This window comes from Phalacrocorax carbo, chromosome 1 (assembly GCF_963921805.1).
Source record: "Phalacrocorax carbo chromosome 1, bPhaCar2.1, whole genome shotgun sequence".
Lineage (NCBI taxonomy): Eukaryota > Metazoa > Chordata > Aves > Suliformes > Phalacrocoracidae > Phalacrocorax > Phalacrocorax carbo.
The window spans coordinates 115,461,368-115,473,928 of record NC_087513.1 but is presented as its reverse complement, the minus strand read 5'-3'; the positions used below and the strand labels follow the sequence as shown (position 1 = coordinate 115,473,928).

Below are 12,561 nucleotides of genomic sequence, written 5' to 3'. Positions count from 1 at the left end.
TGATGAAACAAGCCTTTCACAGCAGTGTAAGTCAGACCTTCTAAGCCTTGTTACAAAAGGCTCCACAGCAGAAAGTAATAACTTACGAAGTACAAATAATTTTAAGCTATACTTAAGTGGGCCCAGCAAACAAACCATAGGATACTGCTGATACAAATCATGTATTCATGGAAATGCAGATATCTGGAGAAGTGCTTAGGATCTGCTATTTATCTGTCACAGTGCCTTTTCAGTGAGTGAAGATAGGCATGGAAAAAGCCAAATGCCAACCAGAAAGCCATCTTATTCACTGGATTTGTAACCCACCTCTGTCCAATGTTTGTATCCTCTCTCAGGAACAAGGAGGGCCTGTGTGACGGATTAAGACTGGTCTGCTCAGTCATGACCAGCATTTGATTAGAAGGGAGTTGATTATTTTAGGGAACTTTGAGAATGGGGCTTCCAAAGCTAAGCTCATCAAAATAGAAGGCAATCTACAAAGCTTTCACAATCCTATGGTGAAATCCTGCTGGCCAGACAAACCCTTTCAGTTGTAATACTTTTGATGGTAAACTGACAGAGACACAATGTCATTTCATTCAATGTTGTGAACACTTGCTGTTTTCACACAGCATAGCTCACAGCAGGGAAATAATCAAAAACATTTTGTGCATTAAGAACCTTTACAACATGCGATACCTGCAAAGAGGTGGGTGCCACACAGTTTATGGGTGCTGTCATCCTGGTTTCAGGCTCCTTAGTTCTACACATGTGGTAGTCTTGCCCGTAAAATGCTGACTGAACACTTATTGTTGAATGCCGAGGACAGTGCAGACTCAAATGTTCCCCATCGCAGGCATAGGCAGTATGATTCTGCAGAAGTTTGGTTAGGTAACCTAGAAAATATTCAGCTCTGTTACAACTAGTACAGGAAATGGCAAGCTCATTAGATAATAAGAAAACCACAATCAGTCTCTGGAAAGGGCATTGTAGTCAAGGTTATACATATGGCCCACTGCCACACTACATGGTTCTGTGAATGGGTCAACCTTTACAAGCTAGTAACACTAAGGTCTGGAAAACAAGAGGTCACATGGCAGTGAGTCAGAGCCCTACCAGTACTCCAGCAGCGGCACTTTGTCGTAGATGTCGTTTCACAGACAATTAATGGGCTCAGGCCCTTGCCAGTCGCGACTGCTAACAATCCCAGGGCGTGTTTGCAGAAGTCGAAGGGCTATTACTAGGTTTTGCAGGCTAGACTCTTGCATTCCAGCTAGCTAAGGTATTCCTTATATCTTGTCAAACTGATGCTTTGTGCTTCTGGGTTCCTAGCCAATTGTGTTTCACACAAGCGACAATAAAAGTGATTTTCTCTGTATCACTGAATCAGATGCTAGGATAACAGAGGTGCTGGACACCATAGGTGCTGGACAGAAACCCAGAAGTAAGATTCATTGATTTTATTTGCTAGAGTTTGTTGGTGTTAGCAGGAGAGGGAGAGGTAGGATCTGTATGCAGCTGTCCACCTGTACAATCCATTGGCATCTCTAATAAGTAAGACCATGAGCAGCAGAGCTAATGACAGCTGGGGTTTTTTTATTTGTATTTCATCAAGTATTGTCTCTTCAGCTGAGATTTGTTATCACCACAAATATTTACAAATTTAATCTTCTAGTGCTCTTCCCTCTGTTTTGTAGAATACTTTAATGGAAACATGCAGGCTGCTACCTTTGACCATTACAAATTAGCCATTGTGATGGGAAACTATTAGAGGTCATTTAATTCAAAGACTTTTCTCACCTATACTTACGAAGCTCTGATATCTCTACCACTCTGCCATGCTTGATTGAGATCTATCTTTAAGCAGAAAACGTTTGTGGGTGAAGGGGAAGAAGAGGCATGAGGGACAGGAGAGAGAAAGGATACAAAGTGCCAGTCCACAAATGGAGCAATATCCTTCCTCATCCCTCATCTGTAAACTCAAGGAAATTAGACCCAAATCCACTTTTCCCCCCATGAGTTTTATGACAACCCAATATACTACAATCAAAGCAAATCTGTTTTCTAATTCCTCTGCTATTAGCCAAACCTTTTATTAATGTGCATACAATAACTATATTTTAATAGTTTCCTTACTCTTATACATGCATTAAATTTTGTATAATTCTCCCTAAAATCAATTCCCAGCTTCTAGAACACCAAGTTCATCCACATTCACATCAAAAAACCCAAACAAAATTCTCCAAACACAACATGTTAAGTAATGAGAAAGCCCTCAGAGCTTCCACTAATTTCTTTGAGAAAAGATTTGTAGAAGTTTTAGTTTTGAAACTGAGACCATGATAACATTAGTATCTTTTTAAGTTCAAAAATTATAGTTTTCCTATCTTTGCTGCTTTTCTAAACATATAGTTGGTCTAATTAAAGACAAAAGCTAGCATCTTCTCTTCAGAAGCCTTGCTTACCCCCTTGTGGTGACAGCAACATTATTACTATTAAGCATAACAGAGTAAAAAACCCAAACCATACTTTCTTGCTTTGGTGGCTGAATCAGAACGAGAATTACTAGATTTTTGTATCATTAAAACAAAAATTAGTTTCCTCAAAGAAAATATTGAAAAAAAGTTTGCTCATGCCATTGAATTTTTATACTTTTTGCCCTTTTTAAACCTTTCACCGAAGATGAGCAATTAAAAAAAAGTTTTTAAAATAGAAATTTAAGTATTCCAAGTAAATGTTATGAAAATAAAATATTTCAGTTCTCTGGCACCTTTTCCAGCTCCAGCTGTGCAACTGGATAGGAAAATTCAGCTCCCCTGTCAGTTACTAAGTCTGGAGAAAGGAGAAGCCTGCTCTGCTATTGTCTTTGCTGATTCTCATCTAGAGGCCAAGAGAGGACAGGAGTCAGCTAGATGCGCTTGCCAGTGCAGCAAAGACATAGGTGAGTTCCTCACCTCATTGAACTCAGTCTGTGCACTGGCACTAAAAGCAGGATGGAAAGAATTTCATGCCCTGTATTTGCAGTCCAGATCTCAAGGAGCAGATCTCAAGCAGATCTCAACCCCAGCAGAAATCCCCATGGCTTCTCAAGGGTTAAAAAAACCCCAACCCAAACAAACGAACGAATCCATCCCCTAGATCTTCTGTGTAACTGAGATCACAAATAATTGAGCTTTCCTGCCAGAGCCACTCCTGTGTCAGCCTGCTCCTGAAAGGTGCTGAGTATTGCCAGGAAAATGGGCCAAATGCCCAACTGTACCCAAGCAACTTTGCTATGGTCCAATACTGTAAAGGGGCCTCCAGCAGCATTTGCTGCTGCTGAATGCCTTTGACATTGCCATCATGGCATAAAGGGCCACAGTGTAAGAGAGTATCCAGCCCAACGTTGAGTTGTGGGCACTCAACACCTTGAAAGATTTAGCCCGATATTTGTAATCATTTCAATTCTTCAGGTTTTAAGTTACTTGGAGCCAAGAGCGCTGTGTACAAAACAGCCCAGTATTCCCTAAAGAATATCAGCTATGTTGTGATTTGGATGCGTTCCCTGGCATCTTAACTGCTACTTTGATCCTGCAAATTCCTAATCCAGTATCTGAGCACCTTTCTCCAACAATTGTGACTATTCAATCCTTTTAAAAAAAATGCCTTTATAAAAAACTTGCTCTGACTCTGTATAAGCAATATGGTTCACGTGTAAAACTAGCATTAGATGGACCGGTGAAAGTAAGACAACATGCTCTCCAGCCTTCCAAGCGGCATTTAAAGTGCCTCTGCTGTTATTAAAATCCTTGTGTATTTGCACACAATAAAGGATAAAATTAGTAATGGAAATTGGCTGAAACCTAATGTTCTCTGATAAGAGAAGTGGTGACGTACTAGTCTAAATTGCTTGTCTCACACGGCAGACCACATAAACCTGCATTTTTTATTACTATACAGACTACGGAGGCACAGGTGGAGCTGTCAGCCCTTTGCAAAGAGCGGTGCCAACTGGGCAGCTCACATCCCACGCTGAGAAAGAAATCCCACTTGAAAAGTCACGATTTCCTCTTGCTCTTCCCTGAAAAACTCCAGCTCCTTTCCTCTCCTTATGCTGGCCCTCTTCAAGTACCGGGGCACTCCTTGCCCTACGCTTCTGCAAGGGAATAAAGTTTTCTCAGCAGCTGCCGCCTCTCACCTTGGTCCTGGAGAGGTGCTTGTGCAGGAGGGAGCAGTTTCCACTTGTCTTTCCTCCTTTCCTGGGCAGCATGGCCTTGTAGTCCCCCTGCTAGAAAGCTTCATCTTCTTGAGACCATGAGTATCCCTATATTGTTTACCAAATTCTGTACAGAAACGCACTTCCCTCAAGGCAGAAAATTTATCCAAATGACAATGTAAGGTTAGCGGAAAAATATGTTCTTATCTCTACAATTAATAACAGCCATGATTATCAGGAGAGAGGGCATTGTAACAGTTGAATGTGTCTGTCACTCTTTCTGAGGCATGCTTCCTTTTCTGCATTTCTCTCAACTGGAGCAATTAAATCAGGTCATCCAAAACAGACAGCAGGGTTGTGTCACTGTCCAAATCAGACAGGGGGATTGTGTCACTTTCAGGCAGTGGCCCAGCACATTGCCTGGGCTACAGGCACTTCAGGGCACTATTTGTCTTTCAAAATCTCTCATTTTGTATTTTTTTAATTAATCAATATCTGTTAGTTGTGAATTATGAGAAAATTATTTTTTAAAAAATATCTAACATGGGAGCTAGAGGCTGTGCCTGGACTACAACACACCTCAAAGTCCTGGTCCCCTGCATGCTAGGGAAGCACTCACTAGCTCCTCTCCAGCCAGCACACGAGGAGATTCCCTTCACCTGGAAAGCAGGGCACAGGAAGGGCTGGAGCGCAACCACGGCTCGCCCCAGCGTGGCTGGAGGGAGGTCACAGCTCTGTGTGTGTCTGGACTGGACTGGGAAACCATAATTCTTGTGAGTTGTGGGGTTTCTTACCCTGAGAAAAGAGAATCTTAAGCAGACCCTTTAAAAATCCTTAGATGACTTAATGTTTTAAACTGAATGTTGGGTTTTTTCTCTGTTTTCTGAGTTGTTGGGTGATGGGGGCAGAGGTGGTGTTTAGCTACAGCACTCATTTTTTCGAGTGTTATTGTGCAATGAGGAGGACTATAGATTTCCTCTTTCTTTATTTAAAAATAATGTCACTCTTCTTTAAAACAATAGGAAACTTTACAAAAAAATGTCAACTACTGTGAGAATTGTTTAAATTCAAAAAACTTGGCAATACTGCAGTGTCCCAATAAAATCTCTACGCCTCTGTGTGAAAGCCCCACTAGGAGCTTTCCCATTTATCCAAGACACACATTCATAAGCAATGTATGGGGTGCTCTGCATACAAAATCATGTACAAGATGTTCCAGGCTGGCTCAGAAGTTAAGCCTGAATCATACGGCAATAAACAGATCCCATTGATTTGAAGGCCAGAAGGTATCATCCCACCCAACTGTCTGCATAACCCAGACTACTCACTCATTGTAACTTTTCACTGAGACTTAAAACACCAATGCAGAATCCAAGCGTAATCCTTTCTTCCAGAATTAGCCAAATTAGTCACAGCATCCACTGTGTTGACAAAGAACTTCAACTAAAAAAACACAGCACCAGAAAAACACACAAAACACTGAGGCTGAGCAGCTGAACAAAGCTTTAAGCCTTACCGATCACTTCTTTTTGCAAAGGAGGACTGATGAACTGTAATAACAATGACAGACAAAAATAACTGGCCTAAGAGAGTAAAGGTTGTAAATAGATACCTCTTTGTATGAAATGCAGCTCTTAAAAGGTTATAGTTTTTATACTCAGTATTTGCTCCTGGCATTACTGCTTTGAATAGCAACAATAATGGTAGTAATGAACCTGAAGGTATGAAAATCCAGGAAGATTTTTTTTTTTTCTTAAAAACACTGAAAAACTGGGAACTTAGAAAATTTTGGTTTAAAATATATGGCTACTAAGAAGCCTGGAAGCAGTCAGCCAAGAGATGTGTTACACGTCCTGCATATGGCACAAGACAGTCCAGGGTACTCAGATTTGCTGGATTCATTCCTTGTGGTGGAGGATGCTAACACAAGGCCTTAAGGCCCTTTTTCCATTGTCAGCACTAGAGTAAAAAAGAAACGTGTTTGTTCTGTCCAGCCTCACTGCACTGGCATGAACCTTACCATATGGAAGCATCAAGGAGAACTGCATTTCAGGCTGTGAGTCTAATGCCTAGCACATATTAAAGGTAATCTCAGCGCTGATGGATGTAATGTCTTTTTGGCAAGAAAGCAGCTTTGCAATGTAGTATTTTTAGAGCCTGAAGCTGAGTAGCACACAGCCTACAAGGATTCTCAGAATCGGGCCTTCATATGCAGAATTAGTAATAGTTCCTGTGCATTGTTCAATCTAGCTTAATTAGCACAGCAATTTGCTCTCCTGTTTTAAAGACACACAAATCAATTTTAGATCAAAATAGATTGAAATAGCACACATATTGTTGTGGGAGTCCCAGAAGGGTAATCCATTCGGTAACTCTGCATCAGCTCCTGCAGTTTTATGAAGAATTGTGCCAACAGTCATTAAAAATACACAAGAAAGACTGGCAAGTTTGAAGGAAGAGATCTCATGCGGTGATAACTGAATTGTTGATCAACTCTATTACAAACACCATTAGAAGCATCAGTCTGATATTTATTGGTATTTGGGATCCAGCTGCAGTCCTTCTCCGGCAATATTTTGTCCAATGGTTTGTGAAGACAGCATTGAAGAGAAATTAACCCCTAAGTTTCTTCCCCCATCCCCTCTGCCATACCCTCCACTGGTCTTCAGAGGCAGCTGTGACACAGACCATGCTGTTCAGGGTTACTGCATAATCACTGCTTTCAGAGCCAGGCTATGTGTGTGGATATGACAGTGCCTATTCGGCTCCATTCACAGAAGCAAGTATCTGCCTCTCATAATTCTCTTTAACCTCTTACCTTGGTTTTCTGCAAGTTCTTTCTGTGGAAGGTCTTTTCTAGAATTAGTATTCATGACAGAGGGCAAAATGTTATCCAGGAAAGACACTGTTTCTAAAATTCAAAACACTACATTTCTTCCCCCATCGTTTTATTCCTTTTCATCTAAGTGCCTTGTAAGCGTACTGTTTGAGTCATTCTAACCAGACTTGCTCTTACAGTCTTTTAGCAGTAAGAAATACCCTTAGGCAGAAGCATTGTTTATTATGCTCATTTCTGAACAGTGAGTAGAACAGCTCCACTCAGCAGATACACATAAAAATCCATACTTGCTTAATACATGCTGTTTTGCATAGTCACTAATTTGACTTAATTCCCCTCCATTGCTTTTTATTTTTCAGTGTGCCTTTTTCCACTATTCCTCTCAACACTCATACTCTTTACAAGTGACTGCTATCCCAGTAACTTCATCCTTTTGCTTGTACTGTGGGAGATGGCATGAAAAGCTGGTTTACCATGCAAGGGAAATATTTTTTCTATAATCACTGTATTTTTTATATTACCTAAACCTTTTTGATGTGGTGATAGATGTTCACTTGGAAAAACTAGTTGTAATCTAGTTTCACTGATAAGCTAGTGACCATAGAAGAACTTTGCATTTCCAAATGTCTAGTTTGGTTTCAGAGCACCTAAAGCTGTTGCTTTTCTTATAATCAGTCATTGAGAGTTTTCACTTGACCATTTCTAAAGGAGCTGAAGCTTATAAGATCATGATCTCTGTCCATCTGCCACTCCCTTACTCAAGTCAACAGCTTCTAAGCTCAAGGGCCACTTTCACACCTGAGGGGTACAGGGCTCAAAGAAATAAAGTTCCTACAAGTTACATGAAAATTGAAGTCTGAGCTGACAGGTCAAAGTAGGAACTGTCACTTCCAACTCAATCTAATTGACTAATGCTAAAAGTCAACTGGATGCTGAAGAGACAGCATACTTCCAGTGGAGAGCTAATCGGCCGCCCACTGATGGAGCAATTTATTTTCATTGGCCTTAATGACAGATCAAGGATTAAGCCCTCAATAAGAAAATGCTTAAGTTAAAAGTGAAAATATTTTCAGGATAGTATGGCAATCAACACAGGCATCAGTGATGAAGACATCAGTCATATTTTCCATGAACTGCTTTATCAACACGTGTGCTTTCCTAAGGAAATTGTCTTGTTTAATTTTGTCCCTCATAGTCATACCGTATTGACCATAATGTGGATCATAACCATCTTAATGAACCCGACTTTCACAGTCCGCTAAACCTGAATGTCAAATTAAGCAAGAGCTTGGTTTCACTTAAGCCTGAGAAAGGACCCAGGTAACCAGCAGATAATTCAACATAAAAACACATTCAAACTCTAGTATGTGGACAGGGTTTATTCAGTGAGAAGCAGCACATGCAAGAAGCCAAGCTATGAGCTCTTTTTTGAAAAATAAAACCAAGACATCATGAAGAAAGTACAGACCTCCTGTAGCTTTTTGGTAATGCCAAATGGGCATTGTTTCTCCAGGAAGCGCATCCATGCACATCCATGCCACTCAGCTCAGACTTGCAGTTACGTGTATTAAATTTCTGCAGAGTAGGAAAATCCATGAATCCTGCACTCGCAGACCAGATACCTCATATCTCTCATATCCTGCCACAGGTGTTCTCTGTCCCCTTCAGATCTACAGTTTCATAATCCCTTGTGTTGTCACCTTGGAGTGATGCTAATTTTCGTTGTATCCTAATGTCTTTCTCAGGAAGTAAGATAGGTCCCTAAGCACTTCCATCTTCTCACTCAGTTTCTCTTTTTATTTCCTTCTTCCCTTCTTGTGTTAGGAAGAGGCAAACTGTTACTGATGCCCAAAGATTTCAGTCTGTCATAAACCCCATGCTAAGGTCAGTTATGCTTCTCTCAGCTATTCCATGAAGCCACAGGGCAAACACTTGTCCTGGGCCTTAATATGGAACTGTTACAGTAGAAAAGGAAGATTTTCTCCCTCCTATCCTAAGATGCTGACAAGAGGTATAACACTGTTAAGGGAGACTGTGAGGCTCTTTTCTACCCTTGCCAAAAAATCCTTCTTTTGACTGAAGACAGAGTAGCCTCTTCTAGTGCCATTAACAAGAAGTAAGAAGAGAAAGGCTCAGCTGGAGGCAACTGCTTCTGGGGACAGAATGAGTGAATCATTATGCCCAAGAGACAGCAAAGCTATAATCTTCCCAAAGACTGCAAGTAGGAGAACCTCAGGGACTAGAAGAAAATATTTGTTTGAAAACTTGGATTTATGAACTTGAACCTCCACACAAACTTGAGGGGGAAGGGGGCCTGTTCAGTGCCAGCTCCTCAGAAAACCAAATACAGGTTTTGTTTTGCAAACAGAACTCAAACTCTGCATTTTTTGTATTCCCATTTATATCTGACACTCAAAAAATCAGATCAATTAGGGATCAGGGAATTTGCCTACTGAATCACTAAGTCCATCCCCTGGCAGCTCACAGATCTGCAGTGTTATGATGGCTTATAGTACAGTGAGTCCAAGCCAGAAAAGAAAAAAAAAACCAAACCACCACCTTACCACCATAGCCTGACGATTTTCTTTACAACATTTCATGGTCCCCAACTCAGTTTTAGCTTGAAGAAATTAAAAGTCCAAAACTGCAAAATGATTCTGAAAAACCAGTGCTTGTCTTCCCATCCAAGAAAAAATAAAATGAAGAAAAATAAACAGATATTTGTGGGTTGAGACCCTCATCCAGAGCCCAGTGAAATCCTTGGGAATCCTTCCAGTGACCATAGGCTTTCACTCAGGGCTTATATTATGAGTGATGTTTTAAAATTAATTCTAAATTAAGAGCCAAACATCACTGGTATTTAATTTGTTGCCAGAAGCCACACAATAGACCTTTGAAACAAAACTCTTAAAATGCACAGAAATTCAGATGAAATGACTCACCAATGCTGAACCAATAAGGCGCAACCATGCCTCCTTCTGCTCTTCAGCTCCCTTTAAGACACTGTTTTCTCTGTGTTTGGTAATATATCAAAATATTTCAATTTTAGTTGTAGATTATGGTTGGCAAATGACAGAATTCTGATAACTGGTGACTGCTCAGACAGTGCCTTCTCTGTCTGGGGACACTTCTGTCAAAATCTGAGTACTTATCTGGAACAGGTCTGTAACCCCTTTCTCTAATAAAGCTGAGACTGTCTGGAAGCTCTGCCTTACTAAGAAGGGTATCAGCAGCAGATGGCATAGAAAGGCAGGGGGGAGCTAATCCCTGCTATTTATTTTTAATAAAAATATCATATGATGTGTCAGGTGCCAGGAGTCTTCACAGTAAGAACAAAGAGAGTTCCTGCCCCAAAGGTGTAAGAATCTGAAAGACAGACTCAAACATATTGGCCTCTGAGCAGTGGAGCTCAGGAAGTCAGGTTTGCTATATATCTGTGTCTCATGCCTGAATTCCCCAACATCTGTTGTAGGGGTAGGACATCACACCATGCTTTAATTCACGTCGGGAGAGATTTTGGAACCGCACCCTTTCTTGGGGATGCTAGCAGGGCCTAGCTGCTTATGCCCACAAAAGGTGTAGTAACTTCATAGGAGCAAAGCTTTTACTTCTCTAACAAGGATTATTAATCTGATCAGTGGATTTAACAAAAAATATTAGGCAAAATCCACATTTAAATGGAATTTCGTAAGATATGCTTCCTCAGGAAAGCAGCAAGAACTGCAGAGACAGGCCTGAAACTAAACCTTGGATCTCAGCACCATGATCTAAACTAAAATCTCACTTTCAACACACACCTGTCTGTTCCACAGAACAAATCCCAGATCCAAACTTGCTCTACTTTGAGAATCTTTACATCAGACTTCAAGGTTTAACTCCCATATTACTGAATAAAACATATCTCTAAAATGAGATGTTTTTCTTTAAACAAAGCAACCAAAATTTTCATTTGACTTTTACAAGGCAGTATCAAGAAGATGCACCATTGACATCACTCCTCTTAGCATCTCTCTAAATATCCTGGTTGAAGGACAAGCTCCACTTGCCACGGTGAGGCAACAGCACTGACTCAAGAAAATTTACACAGGGTTTTATCTGACCAAGACAAAACCAACAAAAAAGCCTCTGCATCATTGTGGTCGGTCATGATTGATCCCGCCACGTTATTACAAACAAAGCATTTGCTCAAAGCGTGTGTTTGATTTCTTTTTGCCTGGGGGAATCTGGAATGGGTGAATGCCACAGAACTTAATGGAAGCTTTTAATGCAGGAAGGCCACAGGATCAGATTATATTTCTTGGGTGAACTGGTTTGCTTTTTCATTAGATCCATTTGTTTTCTATTGTTGGGTCAGAAGATCAAGTCCATGGAGTTAAAGCAATACCTAGTTCTGTCTGAACTGTTCTGGAAAAAGAAAGAAAAGCTGGCACCAGCCAACAAAGATTAAAAGGTTCTACCTAAGCAGCGGCTGCTTTTTCTGTTCACATCCAGAAAGTCATTCTTCAGCCCAGTTATGCAATCACACAGTTACTTCATTTTTGATCTTCAGTTACAGCCACATTTCTTGAAAGCTGCCCAGAAAACCTGGCTGGGACTAAGGTAAAGAAAGGGAGATTGGCTGATGAAGTGAGCAAAGGAGACCAGTTCAAGCAGAAAGCCTAAGCTCAAAGTAGCACAGAGAAAAGAAGAAGAGGAAGAAAGGGGTGTAAAAAAAGGCGAATGGGTGTTCCTCAGTGTTGCCAGAGAGAAGGAATTTGTTCCCAGACAGATGATAGATCAGTTCACTTTGGCAGCAGATGGGGAAAAGGTGGGAGAAGGAGCAGCGCTAGGACAGAGAGCCAAGGGGAGAGCCGAGCACTTTTCCCATTGACAGCAAGGAGGGCAGCGGGATGAGACGAGAGAGCAGTGACTCCTGCTGTTGGGACAGTACACGCTCCTGAGCAAATGTCACCATCCCCAGCAAAACCAACTCTTCCTCAGCAGCAGTGGTAGCATACAGTTGGGCTTTCTATAGCACCAGTATAGGTATATAAGTTAAGTGTAGGTATAAAAGTTTGCTGATTTTGCCAGCTCCTTATTTTGCCTGTTTTGGGAACCAGTCCTTGAACACAGAGGAGCTGTGGGGAAACACCTGTCATGTGGCTTTGACGTCTTGAAAAATATGGCTCTCTTCACTTCTGACAGTCTCCTGGAAGCCCAGAATATTTAAGATTTTGGCTCCCAGAGACTGGAGAATTCGCAAAATTCACAGCAGTCTTCAGTCTCCTGGATTGGGACCTGATCTGAAATGTGAAAGCTGTAAGAGATCACTGAGAAAACAATGTGAGGACAGAGCTTTGTCAAGTAGGAATGAAACTATGGACATGAATAAATATTCTGGTGAAAATGTATTTTAGTTGTGTTTTGAAGAGTAGGCATGAGGGGAAGAAAAATCTCTAGCTGTAGGATCAAACCAGTATGCATGAAGTTCTAAGGAAAGAACTCTGGATTAGATTGATCTCTCTCTTCCTCCAAACCTTCAGCCTTCAGTTTCAAATTTGGGCATAAA

General features: G+C 41.0%; 1 protein-coding gene across 4 annotated transcripts in view; it reads right to left on the bottom strand.

The window, feature by feature from the left end:
- EVA1C (eva-1 homolog C) overlaps window positions 1–12,561 on the bottom strand; it is a 42,366-nt gene that overhangs the window by 25,844 nt on the left and 3,961 nt on the right. For 2 of the 4 annotated variants that reach the window (XM_064470704.1, XM_064470696.1), the window contains exon 2: window positions 679–875. In XM_064470704.1, the coding sequence (XP_064326774.1) occupies window positions 679–875 (197 nt within the window). Of the gene's footprint in view, window positions 1–678; window positions 876–1,779; window positions 4,109–4,156; window positions 12,477–12,561 lie in introns of those variants that run through there. The other 2 variants (XM_064470720.1, XM_064470711.1) reach the window with 2 other exon arrangements.